Source organism: Parus major, chromosome 4A (assembly GCF_001522545.3).
Source record: "Parus major isolate Abel chromosome 4A, Parus_major1.1, whole genome shotgun sequence".
Lineage (NCBI taxonomy): Eukaryota > Metazoa > Chordata > Aves > Passeriformes > Paridae > Parus > Parus major.
Genome location: NC_031772.1, coordinates 17345994 through 17363763, shown reverse-complemented (window position 1 = coordinate 17363763; position 17770 = coordinate 17345994). Strand labels below are relative to the sequence as shown.

At 43.0% G+C, this 17770-nt stretch overlaps 1 protein-coding gene across 3 annotated transcripts in view; it reads left to right on the top strand.

Annotated features, from left to right (window-relative positions):
• The window catches only part of AMOT (angiomotin), a 60215-nt gene that overhangs the window by 30167 nt on the left and 12278 nt on the right, over positions 1 to 17770 (top strand). For 2 of the 3 annotated variants that reach the window (XM_015626576.3, XM_015626575.3), the window contains exons 4-7: positions 3933 to 4386; positions 5765 to 5909; positions 7235 to 7327; positions 9843 to 9988. In XM_015626576.3, the coding sequence (XP_015482062.1) occupies positions 3933 to 4386; positions 5765 to 5909; positions 7235 to 7327; positions 9843 to 9988 (838 nt within the window). The remainder of the gene's footprint in view (positions 1 to 3932; positions 4387 to 5764; positions 5910 to 7234; positions 7328 to 9842; positions 9989 to 17770) is intronic. The other variant, XM_015626577.3, reaches the window with a different exon arrangement.

Below are 17770 nucleotides of genomic sequence, written 5' to 3'. Positions count from 1 at the left end.
TGTCTGATGCATTTTTGGGTGCAGAGGAAGCTCCTTGTCTCTCTGATTCAAGCGCCATCCTCTGTCTGGAGCCCAAATGACTGAACTCCTGCTGTGGTGATTAATCCCATTGACTTCACAGAAAGTTTTTGAGCGGGAGGTCTACAGAATTTGTCCCATAATTAGTAAATCACTCTGTGCACTGCGTTCCCCTGAGCACCATCAAAGTGGGGGCTAATCAGGTGTGACTGGGCAGCAGAACAAAAATTCCTGGGTTTGATTTCGGCTGTGTAATGGAGTGGAGCCTGCTCCCTCCCGCAGTCAGCATTTCCTGGTTTGTGCAGAAGGGCTGGGGAAGAGAGGGGAACTGGAGCTTCTTGAACACCAAGCAGGCAGGAGAAGCTGGGAAGGCATTAAAAAAAAAACACCTTAACGAGCCAGAGACCTTTCCTGATCCCTTCATTCTTCTGCCTTCCCCACTGTGCTGCTCTGCCCACAGTCCTTGTGTGTGACCCTCTGTCCTGGCAGCCTGAGCACCCCTGATGCTGCAGAGCTGCCCTGAGTCCCTGGCTCTGTCTTCCTGCCTGAAAAGCTGAGCTGACCCTTGTAGCTGCAGAGCCATAAATCCAGGTTTGTACTTGGCCTGTGTGGAGTGTTCCCCTGGTCCATGCCAGGGAGCAGAAATTCCTGCGTGGTGCACAGAGAAGTGGCCCTTAAAGTTATGCTTTCAGACCCAAATACTTGTGGGGGTAATTGCTCTGAGTTTTTGTTGTTGTTTTTTTTTTCCCCTTGCATTTGGTTTATTTAGGTCTCTGTGACACTGAGGCAAATGGAAGGAGATTGTGTAATTTTGTTGTATATGTGTTTCGAGAGTCTACATTTTTTCTTAAGTGGTTGGTTCAGATAAAATTGTGATTACTATTGCAGGGTTACCTGAGGACTCATTCTCTCATAGAGGGTATTTTCTGCTACCATTTTATCAGCAATACTGTTACACCAATAGTCATTTTTACCTTTACATTTTGCAGTGTAGCATAAAAATCTTGAAAAATCCAAATTGTGTTCATTTATCTTTCTGACTTTCTCAGCCCAAAATTGCTTTACCAGAGAAATAAATCCTTCACTTCTCTTGTTAATATAAAAAAAAAATCCCAGAGCCAGTTATTTTGTACCAACAAAATGTATGTAAGTATTTTATAAGACAATATTGTTAGTGGGGATGCTAAAAAGTTCTTTGAATGTGTATGTAAAAGTTTGCATGCAAGATCTTAAAAAAATCTGGTGTCACTGTGAAGTTACCATGAGGTTAGGATTTTTAAATATTTTTTTTAAAGGCAGGATGTATTAACCCAGCAGTGCTATTCTGTTGGGAATATAAATGCATTTGTGACTTTTTGGAAGCCCTAATGCTGTTGGTAATGCCACAGGACTAGAGGCTCCAAGCTCTCATGTTCTAGCTAGAGCCCACAAGATTGGTATAATTTCAAGATTATGAGAGGCTTTGGATGTGAGTGCCAAGATGCTGGAATTCTTGGAAATGTATCCTGTTTAGAAATACTCAGCCATGATTTCCTAGAGTTGTTCTTTACAATAGGTTTTTTTAAAAAAGGATCACTACAAGGCATGTCAGTTTGACTGGCCCTTCAGAATTAAAAGTGCTGCTGTTGTGTTTCTTTGGCCATCATTTTGTTCCTTTCATTGGTGCTCAGGATGGCAAGGTTCTGTCACTGGGTCTCTGTTGACAGAATAACAAGATGTTTTTAGTCAAATAGCTCAAATTGTTAACATTGGTATCTAAATCATCCTCATTAGGCTTATAAGATTAATTCACTGAGACCAGTCTTCCCGAGTAACTGCTCCAGGTTGTTTTCAGACTGGAAAACAGTGTTTTGTAGGTTGAAAATTGTTTTTTTTTTTATTGCATCCATGAGGCAGACTGGCAATGTATTTCTATTTGATCTAACTCTGTAGGTCATCACAGATGAAATGTCACAGCAAGGTTATTCCCTAATTGATTGCAGCATCAAAGCAGAGCTGTGGAGATAGGTAAAGAATGAACTCAGGGAGATGAGTGGTTTGTGAGGATGTAAAGTTTTAACTCTGCACACAACTGGGTGAGCTAACAAAGCAGCTGGAAACCACCTGAGACAAACCAGGTGACCTTGAGCATGGCCTGTGATGGTTTTGCCTCATTCTTCATTATGAGAACTGGCAAATGAAGTTAATGAAATCAATGCAACAATAAGTAGAGCTGCCCCCCTGGGAGGAGAAGAACCAAATTGCTGCTACTAAGCTGAACATTCCTGAGGAAATTAATTGCACATCGCTCTTCAGCATGACCCCTGAAATCCTCATGCTGCAAATGATCGTTTCTGGGGAAATACAGCTCCTGAAATGATGCTGCTGGAAGGGATCACAGTCACCTGAATGTGAGGAGGAGAGAAACAGTAGCTAGAGCAGTGATTCTTTGTTTTGTCTTAGTTAACAAAGACTAGATTTTTTCTTCATTAAAAATTTTGAGTGGGAGCTTGGAGGTTTCTCTGCTGGAAAGCAGGGCAATGAGACATGAGGGGCATAATGCTGAAATAGTGAACCCTGTGCTGGGCTGATAGCTGCTGAACTCCCCTGTGCTGCTGCCAGATGTGAGTAATGCCCAGATGTGAGTGGTGGGTATGAGGAGTGATTCCTCCTTTCTTGGAGGACAGGAAAGATGGTACTGAATGTTTGCACTTGAAGTGTTCTGTGTAACCCCTTAGTTCCCAGCTCAGCTTCCTGCTCACTGTTGTCAGTTCCTCCAAGGCTCCTGGTGCTGTGGGAATGCTGTGAGCTGCCTTGTCCATCCTCTGCAGGGCAGGAGTCACTCCTGGGAGCACAGGCAGCCAGGGGGGTATTCTGGAGCAGCTCTGGCCAGGTGGAACAACAGTGTGTGCTTTTCCAGCTGCAGGGCTGAACTGTATCCCAAAGGGTGGGAAATCTTGTCAGAGCAGCAGGAATGTTTCAGGACACGCTGAACTGCCAGGCTGGGTCTGCTCTGGGCTGAGCTCTTTGCTCAAGAAGAGACTGGCTGCAGCATGGAGAGGGAGAGACTTCAGTTGTTAGAATAAAGAACATCCAGAGAAGTTAAAGGTTGAATGTTTCTGGAGGAGAAAGCAAATCCTGCCTCCTGAGGTCATCCAAGCATGATAAATCCACACAGTCTTCTCAGAAAGATTTCTTATTTGGCTAGTGCAGCAGGAGTTGAGCTGGGGATCTCCAGAGCCTGGGAAATGTGAGAGGGTGTAGCTTGGATTTAGCTCTGTGATGGACTCAGGCATGTTATAGATTGTTAGATGTGTCTCAGATAGCTTGCAGAGGTTATTGTTAGGAGCAGTAAACACACCTACTGCATAGGACAGGGTAGGTTGGAATGAAAATGCTGCTTCTGATTCTTGGGTTGGTTTTCAGATCCTTTGTCTCATTTAACCAGGCTGCCGTTTGTTGGTTGATATTTCAGAAAGCTCAAATCAGTGGTGCTGGAATACTAGCATCAAGCTTAGCCAATGCTTTTAACTCTCTATCCTGATTTGCAGAAGAAAATTAATTGTTTTCTTGATGACAGATGGCACATTTAAGGCCAGAACAAAAGAGCCCATTCATAGCAGTCCTTCCTTAGTTGAGCAGTTTTATCCAAAAAGTGTGGAGAAAAGTTACAAAAATAATTTTGGCCAGTAGTTGTTGATGTATTTCTGTAAAAAATAGTCTCAAGAGGAAACACCTCTGTGCCTTTAGAATAAATTTCTGCTAAAGATTTGGTTTTGAAATGCTTTTTAAAAACAGAGTTATAAAATGGAAGAAAGCCTCACTTGAGTCTTTTATATGGGAAGAGCTGTGCACAGGAGCTGCACACCATGTCCCTAGGTTTGTGCACCTTCCTCTGCATGTCTGTGATGGAGCCTGTGCTCTCTGTTTTCCAGGCAGAACCCAGATGTGCAGCTGCAGTTACAACAGAGACCACCTCACCACCACAGCCCAACTTCTTCCTTGACATCCCTGGGATCTTTGACTTTGCTGCAGTCTCCGCCACCCTCTAGGCTGTCCCCTTCCCAGCACCAGCAACCTCTGACTCCCAGCCAGGCAGATCCTGGCGTTCTGCCACGGACCCAGCAGCCTTTCTTGTCCAACCCAGTCCATCAGGGAGATCTGTACCGACTATGCCAGCCCTTCCTAGGCCCGCAGCAGCAGCAAGGCGACTCCTACTCTGTGATGCTCCGGGCCCAGCAGATCCCTTCCCCCTACCAGCAGATGCAAGTAGATCCTTTTGCCATCGTTTCCAGGGCCCAGCAAATGGTGGAAATCCTGTCAGAGGAGAACCGGTCCCTACGACAGGAGCTGGATGGGTGCTATGAGAAAGTGGCCCGGCTGCAGAAGGTGGGTGGTTGTGGAGTTCAGGTGTTCTCCTGTCTCTGGTCTAGTCCCTAATTTAATCATTTAATCTGAAACTGTTGGATTCCTTTGCTGAAGGGATTGATTATGTACTTTAGAGTCTTTTGTATGCAGATTGGTTAGTCTGTGTCCTGTGCCTTTGGGCATCAGCTTAATTTTGGCAGAAGATGGAATCAAAGCCTTCAGTTTTCTGCTAACAGTTTATTGACCGTGCTCAGAAGCACGTCCTCCTCAGCTGCTGAAGAGCTGCTTGGTTAAGTTAAGGCTTGTCCAGGATAGCAGCAGGTTTCATTTTCTCAAAAAGGCTTCAGAGCTGCAGGAAGGGCCTGTCTGAGATGGCATGAGACCACAGCTACTCAAGGAAGCACAGGGGACATGGCTACAAAAGTGGTTGGCACCACAGTGTGCAGGGCAAGTAGTGCTGCTGTGCCTACACTAAAGACATTTGGACTGCAGGACTGGGATTAAGACTCCTTTTGTCCTTCTCTCAACACCACACAATTTCCATGAAAACTTAATGTCTTGATTTGGACCCAGCTATTTGCCACCTTTGGCTTTATGGGACAAACAGAGTAAATGATGCTGAGACATTTAAAAGAAAATACCCCAGTGAGACCCATCATTAACGTGCATGTGTGGAGATATTTTCATGCTGCCTCAAAGAAATAATTTCTTGATGACCAGTGGTTTAAAGCTGGACAGAAGGTCAGCTTTGCTTTTGCCTTGCAGCTGTGGAAAGGCTGATGCTACTTAGCAGTTTTGGACTTCATGGACCTTGCTGTGCTCTTTGCACTGAGCAGTGTTTGGTGTCAGAAAAATGTGTGGCTGCTTGTCTTGGAGTCCAGGTGACCAGTGTGGCTTTCCATGCTCATTATTCCCCATGTTACCTCTAACCAGGGGCATATGTTCATTTAGTTGTATTTTTGGGGAAGGTTTCTGGCCAGGAAATACATGAAAGGATTGTTTGACAGCTTCCTGATAATGACAGAAGGATACAAATGCACTTCCCTCCACCTCCCTGTTGATCACTTGCTGTAGACAGTGCTGATGGGGTTTGCTGTGGTGTGGATCTACACTTCCATAGCAAACCATGCCCAGCAAGGAGAGTAAGGAGAGAATCTCCTGCTCTGGATGGTCAAAGAAGCTTTACACAGAAGGCTAAAAGGAAGGATAAAGCATATTTTACTGAAAAATTATTCAGCCACTGGTATTTTTTTTTCTAAAAGGGATTCATCATGGACCTGAGACTTTATTTTACTTAATGTATAAGTGCAGGTTTTCCTCAATAAAGAACACTTGAGACAAAGTAATCTTCTGTCTGATAGTGAGAAATAGTAAGTGCTTGTTTTCACTTCCACTGCAGCTGGAAACAGAAATTCAGCAAGTCTCAGAGGCATACAAAAACCTGGAGAAATCATCCTCTAAGCGGGATGCCCTGGAAAAGGCCATGAGAAACAAACTGGAAGGAGAAATTCGTAGGCTTCATGATTTCAACAGGGATCTAAGAGGTAAATGAAGTAAAACTTCTGTTCTTCGGTGCTGGGGGTTTTTATTGTTATGCTTATTTGGTAGGAGAGGGTTTTGCTGAAGAATTCAGTGTCTGACACAACTGGAATATGACAGGATACTCAGGTGCATTCAGTAGTCAAGAGATTTTAAGCACTTGCTGGAAGAATGGAAAAGACAGGTTTAGGAGAGGGCTGTAGTCTTTCATTTCCAGCCTGTTTCTCATTGACAAGAAACATGTGATAAGCCAAATACCATAAACCAGATGCAGGCCTGGAATTCTCTCATGTCTTATATCCTAGAGACAATTTGTACAATTTGTTCAGTTTACATGAATGGAAAGAGGTTTTGCTGACTGCCTAATCCCACACCAGGCACGTTCACTTTATTTCCTGTCCAGTGACCCTTTTTGCACTGACATACAAACTGCAGAGTGTCTGTTCTTCCTGAAGGTCTTGTCATTCCTTATCAATGTAGGCATCTGTTTTTTTGGATCTCCCTTCCTTTTCCAGAGTGAGATGTTATTGGTGTCTGGTTCTTGCTAAGAGGCTGAGGCAGCACCACGGCTGGCAGCAGAGTGGTGTTGAGTGGTATTTGACCTTACCAGGGGTAAAAGTTTAAGCATTAGTTTAAAAGGTGGAAAACATCTGCAATTTGAGATTTTTGAAGGTGCACAAACAGTTGTTTAAACTGTAAGTTTATTTTTTTTTAAGAAAGCCTTCTGATTGTCCTGCATGCTCTTGCTGCCTCATGTCTTTTACTAAGACTCCCAGAAATTGTTTTGCATCCAGGAGGTAAAGCCATACATTTCCTAGCACTGTACACAAAGGCCTGCATTAAATAATCTTATTCATAATAAAACACAGCACAAACATTTCATTCTCATTTTCACAGACTGACACAGCTTTCTAGCAGCTTGAAGCAGCAGAGCTGTTAAGCTGTTTTTAGGATTTTATACTATTCCCTCAAGTCGGGTAATTGGACAACAGTAATCTTCTGTTAAGATTTAGTGGAAAATTATAAGAGATCCTTTAATTGCATGGTAGGATTTATTTGTGTGGAAAAAATAAAGGTATAAATTGAAAAAATAAACTTCTATGTTATAAATGCTTAAAATAATTTCTTTGGAACTTCAACCTGCTTTGTCTCATTGAGTGTATTTCCTTAAGGACATAATTAGAAACATTTCAAGAGTGAGCATCAAGTTCCAATAGGCTTTGGAATTAAGAGATCCATTCCCCCAGCATCAGGAATGCCCTGAACAGATATAGCTTAATGCTTGGAAGTTTTAAATTATTTAATTTGGTTTCATTGAATATTTTTGCAGAACGCATGGAGACAGCCAACAAGCAGCTGGCAGAGAAGGAGTTTGAGGGGTCTGAAGACAATCGGAAAACCATCTCCCAGCTCTTTGCACAAAGTGAGTCACACAGCCATTATGGGTCAGTGGAAAGCTCCAGTCACCCTGGGAAGGAGGACAGTGCAGCAGGTTAATTACCAGCACAGAAATCAGGGCAGTGGCAGTCCAAAACTGGCTGTGGAGAAAGGAGGAGGGATTCAAGAATTATTTTTCTGTCCGTATGTGAAGTCCATATGATGGGATTTATTAGAGATTTTGGAGCAAAGGTAATTTGCAGTTAAACTGTAAAATTAGTGTTTACCCCATAATTTACATACTTTATCCACTTATTTTATTCCTTGAAAGCTTTGAAATTAAACCTTCCCAGGCTGACAGGAGTCCTGGCACGAGTCAAGGCCAGTAGGAGAGGAGCCTGGTAGGTCTCCTATCTCCTTCCTCTTTAGTTTGTCACTGCCCTATCCTGTTCAGCAAAAATAAAGGAGATGAACGCTCCTGCAGTCTGCTGGGCTGGGTGAGGGTCAGGAATTCTGTCCACAGCAGTGGATTTATCACAAGGCAAACCAAAATGATGGGTGTGAAATGCTGCTTTTCCTTTGTTCTGAAATGTCTTGAGGCCGACGGTGCTGAGCCAACTTTTCTCTCATCCCACAGTGTGCTCCACCCTTCTGACAATGCTCACTTTTCTCCAATTGTTATATAAAAAGGTAGTGCAATAAAATTGCAAAACAGAGTTTTTCCTGTGGTGTAACAGACACTGCAGCTACCCTGACAGATTGTAGTGTTCCTCTCTTATGTCATCTTTAGCTTATTCCTTGTGGTTTGCCTTGCAAGCAAATGGCTGTCAGGGAGTGAATTCCAAACTCCCTGGTGGTACTGGGAAGTCTGGGAGTTTAGTCTCTCCTTCTTCTGGGTGGACACTGAGGTTCATAGGTGCACCCAGAAAAATTGAGGGGTCAAAGCTGTGGGGCCTCTCCTTTTGGATGAACATGGAAGCCACAGTGCTGCATTTCATCAGTCCCAGCATTTCTAGGGGTGCTGCAGGCACTTGTCAATGAAGCAGTTCTCATTTGGGGAAAAGTCTCCAACAAAACCTCCAAAAGCCTCTCTGCAAGCATTTCCAGATTAACAAACAGCCTGGTAGCACTGACTGATACCTGCTGGCACAATGCCACCCTGTCTCAATGCAGCTCAGTCTCTGCAGTACAGTTTAATGTGCTCACACTGGCAGCAACTCGTTCCTGGGTGGAGGAGAAATGCTGGGAAAAGATGGGCAAAAAAATTAAGCAGGTGATGACATTTGTCCTTATGTCCTGGGCTGGCTCTGAGCTGCAGTCAGGGCTTGCTCTGCAGAGCTCCTGGTGCTGTTGGTGGACAGGTTTGTTTTGCAACCTGTGTGTGGGCTGTGTTGATTCCCTGGCAGAAGGGAATCTTTAGCTACTCTGTGTTGCTAAAGCTTTGCTCCTGGCTCTTTGCTGGCAGAAGAAAGGGAGTAATTGTGGTCCTGTAAATATAGTTATGCACATGCTTGCACAAATGGGCCTGTGTACTCCATGTGCAGTCTGTCCTAACACCCAGCACCTCGTTCCTGTTTTTCAAGCCTTCCACTCCTTGTCCTCATTCCTTTGTCGTGGGATATTGGTTTCTGGAATGCAGTTTCTCTGGTGTCATCAGTGCTGGGTGTAGATCACTCCAGGGAGTATTCTGTGGTTGTGTCTCCAGCAAGTGGGTTAATGTTATCTTTGGAGGTGGTTGGCTTGAGCTAGGAATGGCAACATACACAGAGGACATCAGCTCTGTGTTGTGGCTTTGCCTCACACCCCTGTGTGATAATTTCTCCAATTATTTTTATCCTATCTATTTTTTTTTTATGAAGGCAGTGACTGTTCCTGCAACACTCAGCATTGCTGCTCCAAAAGCATCCAGCTCTTCCTGGAGAGCAGCAGAAAAGGATGGGCTGCTCTGAGAAGGGACAGAACAGATGTGTGTACCTCACTTCTGGCCCAGGGGATCATTTTTACAGGCAATAGAGGAAGACTGAGGAGTTCTCACTGCTGATTTGTTTTCTGACTCCTCTGAAGATGTTGCAGGGGGTTCCTCTAAGAAGGGACAGAACCCCTTTCCAGTTTGAAGGGTCAGTGTGGAAAAAAAAGGAACACAAGTTTTTCAGGAACACCAGTCTGCTATCTCTCTCCCCAGCCTGAGATATTAAAATTACTCCGTTTGTTTTCCACTGCTGAAAGCTCAGAGGTGAAGAGGTGCCAAGTTTCACTAACAATCTGTATAATCACAGCAAACTACCTGAGTAACTGTACTGAGTGATGCACCTCCTATTCCTTCTCACTATCTTTGTGGCACATGGTTGCTTGAAGGTACCATACTTGTTTTTCAGGATTACAGGTCCTTCTCTTCCTTGAAAGCCATGTCCTTTTATTTTCCCTCTTAGCACTAGATTTGCATTCTCTTTCTTGTGAGAAGTCCCAGTGCAATCTTCCCTTTACCTCTGGAGTGAAAGGCTCCTGCAAATTGGGCAGAGACAAGTGCTGTGCATTGATAACTATCACTTTTTTATCCATAGACAAGGAGACACAGCGGGAAAAAGAGAAACTGGAAATAGAGCTGGCTGCTGCCCGCTCCACCAACGAGGACCAGCGGAGACACATCGAGATCCGAGACCAGGCCTTGAACAACGCTCAGGCCAAGGTGGTGAAACTGGAGGAGGAGGTAAGGATGCTGAGAGGAGCCAGAGTGGCTTTGTGTTCCAGCAAAAGTGGCTGTGGGAATGAGTTTGTTTTGTGGAATTTGTAAGGAAATCTGCTTTCTTCAAAGCTGTTTCTATCGGCTTAGCTTTGTGTTGACTAGCTAAACAGATAAGCCACAAATCTCTATTTTCTTGGAAATGCTTTTGTCTAAGCAGCCATATTTTGTTTTCTTTTTTGTTTCAACTTGTAAAAGTGGGCTGGAAGTGGAATCTCAGCCCTGGAAACCTGCTGAACTTGGCAGAAATTCAGATCTGGATGGACTTTCAAGTAATATCAGATGAATGCTGCTTTTCCCCTTGCCAGGTGTGGGGACAGTGCAGATCTCCGTGGGTGCCCAGCATTTCTAATAAGCTGGGCATGACCTTAGTTGTTTTCTCTCCCTTTCCTCCCAAGAGGGGATAATGTCTTTGAGCTGCTTAGCTGGGCAGCTTTCACAAGTTTCTTTTGTAGCCTTGTCCCTGCCACTTGTCGCTCTCACCTTTGTGCCCTTCTGCGTCACGGTGTCCATCCTTTCCTCCCTCCTTCTTCTCTCCTCTCAAAGGCTTCATTTCCCACTCCAGCCTCTGCTTCCTTTACTCCTGCTCTTCCTCCATGGAGAGTCTCAGGAGGAAATCTCCTGACTAAGCACACTTCCTCAGTGCAGATTTGTTCTCTAGCCCTGCCATCTCCCTGGCTACCAGCACTCAGCGTCACCCTCAGCTGGGCACTGTGCCTGTGTCCACCTGAATTTTGCTGCCTTCAGAGACATTCCTCAAACCCTCCCCTTGTCTGCTTTTAGTTCTCTCTCCCTTCAGAATCCCATTGTGCCAACAGAGAAGGAATGATCAAATGCTAAGTGAATATCCTCCTCTCCCAGGTACAGGTGTAGCTCATTTCTGAGTTTTAGCCTGCTCTTCTCTGAGCTCTGGATTTGTCTCAATATCTCTCCCCTGAACCTTCCTGTGTCTCTCTCTGGTGTCCTTAATTTTTCATTAAGATTTTCATGGAGGATCTCTTCATGGAAAATGTCTTCATGAAAATCTTCCCTCAGTCCCTCTGGATCTCCCCTGGACCTGCTCTGCTCATTTAGGAGGTTCTTGAGGGTTTACCTGCTGTCATAACCTCTTTTAGCCTGGCTTGGCAGCCTTGCACTCACTCAGGGGACAAGGGAGCATTAGGTTATAGTGTAATTTACATGTGACATGGCTCTCCTTGGCTCTCAAACGATTGTAATTGATTCTGCAATGTATTGGAGCTCTTTGGCTTTCATTCAAATTTCAGCACTTTATTTAAAAGTCTGATGTGTCACTTACTCCCAAGTACATGGGACATCCTCGTGGTTTCCCTGGAAAATGCTTGGAGTCACTGATCAGCTGGGCCAGCACACACAGCACTTGGCTGGGTTGAACCTCTGTGTAGGCACTAATTTTGGCTCCCTCACATTGAAGTTGAAGCCTTGAGGGGTAATAATAATTGTATGTTTTATTTTCAAAAGACTACTCTTGTTTTACTGGAAGAATTTGGTTCAGTGCTGTGACAAAGTATTTCTGCCTAGGTAGAATAGTGAAATGGGTAAGTCACCTAAATTGCATGATAGCTTAAAAACACACACACAGGCTGACACAGAGTGAAATGATCTGCATGAGGGCTTGTGGTCACATGCATCCAACCTTTGCTCGAATCCCAGGGTGTGCAGGAAGTGCCACCCTTCCTGCTGTAGATAAATATGGAAGTGTCTCAGTGAGGGAGCGGGAATTAACTCTGCTTTTTCCTAGAGGTGAGAGGGAATAAGTGGAAACAAATGGTAAAGAGTCACTTTTGCAGGTTTCTCAAATCGCTTTTTAATGAAATGCTTAGGATTATAACGCATTTGTTGCCTCATTAGCGTTGAAGTGTGGAAAGTTCTCCAATCCCCAGGCTGTTTGGTAACTCAGAAAGGCGGCCAAGGAGCTGCTCAGAGCTCAGGGCACCTTTAGGAGGGCTTGGGAGCACAATTCTGAGTTAGTGGCATTCAGTGGCCAAGAGAGAGGAACAATTTGTGGATGATTTCTTTATTCTGGCCAGGTTAATCTGAGTGACTAGTCCCTGTAAGTGTCAGGAATTTCCAAACTGGTCCTGCCAAAGAGGGTGGAGTTTCTTAGGCTCAGGTTTGGCAGCTACTCTGGCTCAAGGCCTGAGGAGGGATGCATATTTCAGTTGTTGCATCCTGTAATGTAAGTTTTCAGCTGTTCTTTTTACCCTTTCCATTTTGACTTCCTATTAAGCAGAGTGACCTTGCTTTGTAAGCACCAGATCCTTTATAAAAAGAATATTCCCATTCTAGGGAGAGCTATAAGCCATACATGAACATAACTGAATTTAAATGTTACATTGGAATTGGAGCTTTAGATTATTTTCAAAACCCTTGACTTGAATTGCCAGTCTGCACAAAACCACCCATCTGTAAAATGTCTATACTTGTGGAGCTTTGAGGGTTTTTATATATACTGGATTTTAGCATCCAAGTTAAAGGAGAGATAAGGGATGATCAGTAGTTGGATGCAAAAGCAGACATTCACAGAATGCTTCCCCTGTTAGCAGGGGTGAAATGGCTCTTCAAATTTAGTACAAACTGCCATTAGAATTTTTGATAGTGTGGGGTTTATTTCTGCAAAGTGCAAAATAAAGTGAGTGATCATAAATATTTAAAGCAAACTTAAATGTGTCTACGAACAGAATTGCTAAGTATGTATATGTTTTATATATAATATTTAAACTTTACTACTTCTCTACTCCCCATAAGGATACACAGTTATTAACCCCTATTTTCACTTCTCTATTTTTGTTCTTCCCTTTAGTAAATGTTCCACAGTTTTGCATAAATCAGCAGCTTGCTAAAATTGTTTCTAGTGAAGTATTGGTCTGTGGTTTCTGGAATCAAAACTTCAGATTATTTTCATTGCATGTAATGCATTTGACATAAATTGAACATATTTGAGGCAAAACGTATGTTGGCTTAAAAATGTGTATCACAGTCAGAAAGAGTGAGAATAATATTTGGAGCTAAAACAATGAAATATTGCTCATTTTGGAGCATGGATTGCTGTGAGGGTCTCAAGTGTGATGGCAGCAGGGTTGTGGGTGGTCACACAGGATTTAACCCCATCTGCTCACATACACCTTGAGAGCCTGGAGCAGATGGAGCAGTTAAGCTGGGCTTTGCTCTAGGCCAGGGCCAGAACTGCTGGCTTTGCAGAAAGGACCATCCTGACCCACCTGACACTGAGTGAATGCTGACTTGCTGCCAGTCCTTACCAGACTTGGAATGTTGCAGGAGGGAGTTTGGTGCCAAATACTTTATCTAACCACAACTGCTGAGTGCAGAGGCTACAAGTGCTACTGGTTTTACTTTTTTTTCCCCCCAAACTTGGTCAATTCTGCTTACCTTATTTAATTTGTACCATGGAAGACCACACTCCAACTTAAGAAAGGTTTGTGGGTTTTTTATAGTAGAGTAACTTGTACTCCATTGCTCCACTGCTTTACAAACCACTTTTTTACCAAGTGCCTCAAGGAGACAGCTTTGAAGAATAGTGACAACCACTATATAAAAAGCAGATATAAAAATATAAAATTTAAATAATATATATAATAAATAATATATATAAATAATATATAAAATATAAAGCAGATATAAAAATATCTGCTCTTTGCCATCCTCACACACATACCTTGCAGTGGGAAGAGGAGACAAGATGACCTCTCTAATGGGTAGAAACTGGTGGATAAGGGAGAGGACAAGTTTGAATGAAATATCTTTTCTAAAATTACTTTTGTTTAAAAGTTCTAAGATCTGTCAGCCACATGAATTCCACATGAAGCAGATACCAGCTGAGATACTGCGTTCATTTCTCACTGTGCAGCTGTGGAGAGAAAAAATGCTCTATTTCTGATAACACTGAGAGTTCTGTCTGGGGGGAAATGCAAAAATACATTTCCCAGATGTCAATAATTGACATCTATTGTACTTTTTATGCTGTGCCTGAGGTACTTTCAGAACAGAGCTCTGGCTTGTAGGGAGGAGACCCAAAGGAGAGCTGTCTGCTTGATGCCTGGTCTAGTTTTTTCCAGTCACTTCCCTGGGTCTAGAAAAAGATACTCCTGGTCTCCACAGCTTTGTTTTATGTAGACTCTGAGAGGTATCTAATATTCCTTTCAGCAAAGAGTTGCTTTTAAGAGAGACACTTTTTGCATGGCTTGTCATTCCTGGATGGATTGGGTGCAGAGGAGAGAAACCTCCCTGTTTTGCCTGGTTCCCTCTAATGAGCTGCATTCTTGTGCCAGAGCTGCCTTTTTATTGCCATGTCACTATCTCACATATTCTGCCTGTTAGTGATTTTCCAGAGGTGGCTTTGAGAGTTAGAACTTTATTTTAACACAAACAAACGGGGCGACAACATTGTGACATTCCCATGCCACAAACACTGTTCCCTAGCAAGGGGATAGTGTTACCAAATTGTTTCAGCAGGAATTCTTGCTGAGGCCACTGGCGCCTTGTTGGGCCTGAATTCAAACAAACTGAGGGTTCAAAGGCATCCTAGAGAAATATATTCCAACTGCAAGAGGGTGAGGTGATTTAAACGTGCTTGCTGGCTCTTTTTCTTTTTTTCTTTTTTGTTTTTTTTTAAGTACATTTCTGCCATAGCAGGCAAATTCTTGTGGGGAAACACATTTTCAGCTGCATCTGAATGGATTCAGCTTTAGGATAAACTCAGAATGTTATGAAAACACCCTGAATATATTAAACAAAGGACTTTGAAGACATCAGAAATAGTGGGTGGGAGACAAGCAGATGCTGATGAGTGTTACCAATTTGCTGAAATAGGAGCTGTCCAAGATGAAGAGGGTAATGGCTGGGTTTGACAAAATGCCTGGGAGAATTCTGAATCATTGCAGGAAGTTTTCTCTTCTTTCCCAGGGAAAAAAAAATAAAAATAATATAAATCTTTGCTGAGTAACGCATCTGGAAGTAATGAACTTCTTTCCAAAAAGAACATCCTTCCCCCTCACCTGCTGTGTCCAGGGCTGTGTTTGTCCTGCACAGGCAGCTCCAGTTGGAGGATGTTGCAGCCTCCTTTGTGCCTTGTGACCTGAGTGAAAATTCCTCATTCCCGTGTGCCCCTGCTCCCTTTCCATGAAACCTCTGTGCCCTCCTCAGAGCTTTCCTTCTGCAAGGACCCGGGGTCCCTGAAAGGCATTGCATGGTTTGTCAAAGCCTAAATAAATGAGGAACAGGATTTTAGAATGGCTTATAGAATGTTTTAATCCCCTTTGTACTGGGCACTTGTAGTAATAATCAAATATCCCCTATTTCTGAGAGGAGAACTTTGTCTTTGGCCACTCATTTTAGACTGTGCAAGTACATGCCAAGGGAGAGGGGAAATTAAATAAAGCTGGAAATACTTGATCAGGCAGCAAGGGAATCTTTCAGGGATATTCCCTGCATTGCTTTGCTCTTTGTGCACTGGATTTCTGTGGAGCCCAGGCCAGTCATGGTCATCTTTATTTTTCTTGTCCTCAGTTCCGTTGCAGAATTTACATAAACTTTGTAGTAAATGGCAACTGGAGAGTGACTGCTCCTGTTTACATTGGTTTAGTTAGAAAACTTTGTTGATAAAATGATAGCCTGACCTCTGATGCTTGGTTAGGACATTTTCCAAAGCACTCAGAGATTGACCTGGAGTGGATAAGGACATTATTAGAATCATGCTGTAGGAAATGCTGGGAATGGATACAGTCATCCTGCTGTGTTTCCAGACATGCACTGAGGTTATTTGAGACCTTACATCATAAAGAGGTGTTAAAATAAAGATATTCTCATTAACAAAATGTTCTGTATTTTCAGAACACCCTTGGAGGCAAAGCAGTTATGATACATTATGTGAACATGAGCTTGCTTCTTAGTTAAATGCTGTACCATCAAAAGGAAAATTACTATCTTGTCAAATTTATTTAAAATTACATCCCAAAGGGTGTGACTGCATCCTTGTAAAGCTTCAGGAATGAACTCTTATCTAGAGCACGTGTTCACTGCAAGGCCTGATGCAGAGGAGAGAATTCCTGTGTCCTTTGATGCCATCCCTGCTCTGGTAGATGTTGCTGTGGCCCTTGGCACTGAGCAGCCAGTTTTGGTTCTTTGCTAGGAGAGAGAGGGTGGGGAATCCATGGCAAATGACCAAGAACAAGCCTCAGCATGCTGCCTTTTTTCCTTCTTCCCATCTTAGTTATGTCTTCAGCACCCTGGCAATACTCAGGAAATTGTTTCCAATTCCTGTCTTAGGAAAACAAGATCATGTTCTCGATTTCTGGTAATGAAATCCCTCTGTGCCTGGCAGAATCATTCCTGATCCTCTTTACATTGAGAGTTCAGATCCAGTCAGAGAGATGAAAACCAAAACTGTAGAGATTTAGATTTCCCTTCTACCACTTCTGGAGAATCCTGGTTCACAGAAAGGTAAATTTTTCTCACAAATACTTGCAGTAGCAGAGTGGCAGAAGTAAATGAGTGCCAGAATATGCAGTGACTTAACTGAGAGCAGCAAGTGCATGAAATGAGATTGTCTTGTAGAGAAAGGATAATTCTGGCAGAAGACATTAGGAAAGTTGAGCTGTCTGGAGCACATCCCATGCCTTTCAAGCTTACTGAACACCTGGGTTCCAAGAACCTGAAAATTACTTGAGGAATTAGTGAATTAATTCTGGTTTTAAGCTGTTGAAAAGAATACACACACCAGCCCTAAATCTTCCAACATTCCTAATTCTTCCTGATGCTGGAAGAAGTGCATCTTGTGAAGGGAGAAAAAAAAAAAAAAGTTGTCTTTCTGCAAAGCCACTGAACAAGCTGTGCCTGTACTTTGGGTCTGGTGCCCGAGTCAGGCGTGTGCAGGCAGTGCTGGGAACTTGGGCAACAGCTTGTGTTGCAACTTTTCACCTGCAGGTTTGGCTGATGGGAGCACGTTCAAAGTGAATGTTTCAGTGGAATTTCTGTGTCCTAATTCTGCTTTTTGGCTGGGCTCTTGGTATTCTTTGAATGCAGGCCAGAATGTTAATCCACACATATGCATACTCAGGTTTGTTAATTGTGAAATTGTAAAATGTTGTCAGTGGCTGCTTTTGCAGGATTTTGCCTGTGTGTTAAAAAACTGCTCAGAAATTTAAATGCTTTGTAGCAGGTAATGAGACCAAATGTCCATCACCTCATCCTTAACTTCTTTTATGAAGAAGAGACGGAGGAGAGTTGGTTTTGAAGAGATTATTTTTCAGCTCCATGCGTGGTATTTCACTGCTAGTGAGTTTATCAACTTGCTCCTCACTCTTGTCCAGGTCAAAACCCAAGATGCTGAGTGCTCTTCATTCCTGGGTTCTGCTGCTGACCCTATATCACTTTTGGCTTCTTTGAGCTGCTGTTAATCTAAGTTTAAAACTGGTGCATTAATCCACACTTTAGTGGAGTCTGACACACCTTAAATCGGTGTTATCAAGTACTATGATCTGGAATAAAAAGATTTATTAAGTATAACATATTTATTGATTTTCTGCAGACTATTAAGTTACATTAAAATATTCTCATCCCTCCCATTCCAAACAAGCTTGAAATCTTGAGCAATCAAAGAAAAAAAAAATACCTTTCTACTGTACATGCACTGGTGAGAAGTCCTTTGGCTGGATTGCTCACTGTTTATTGTAACTTTTATTATAAAATTCTTGCTTGGGGAAAATCCTCTAA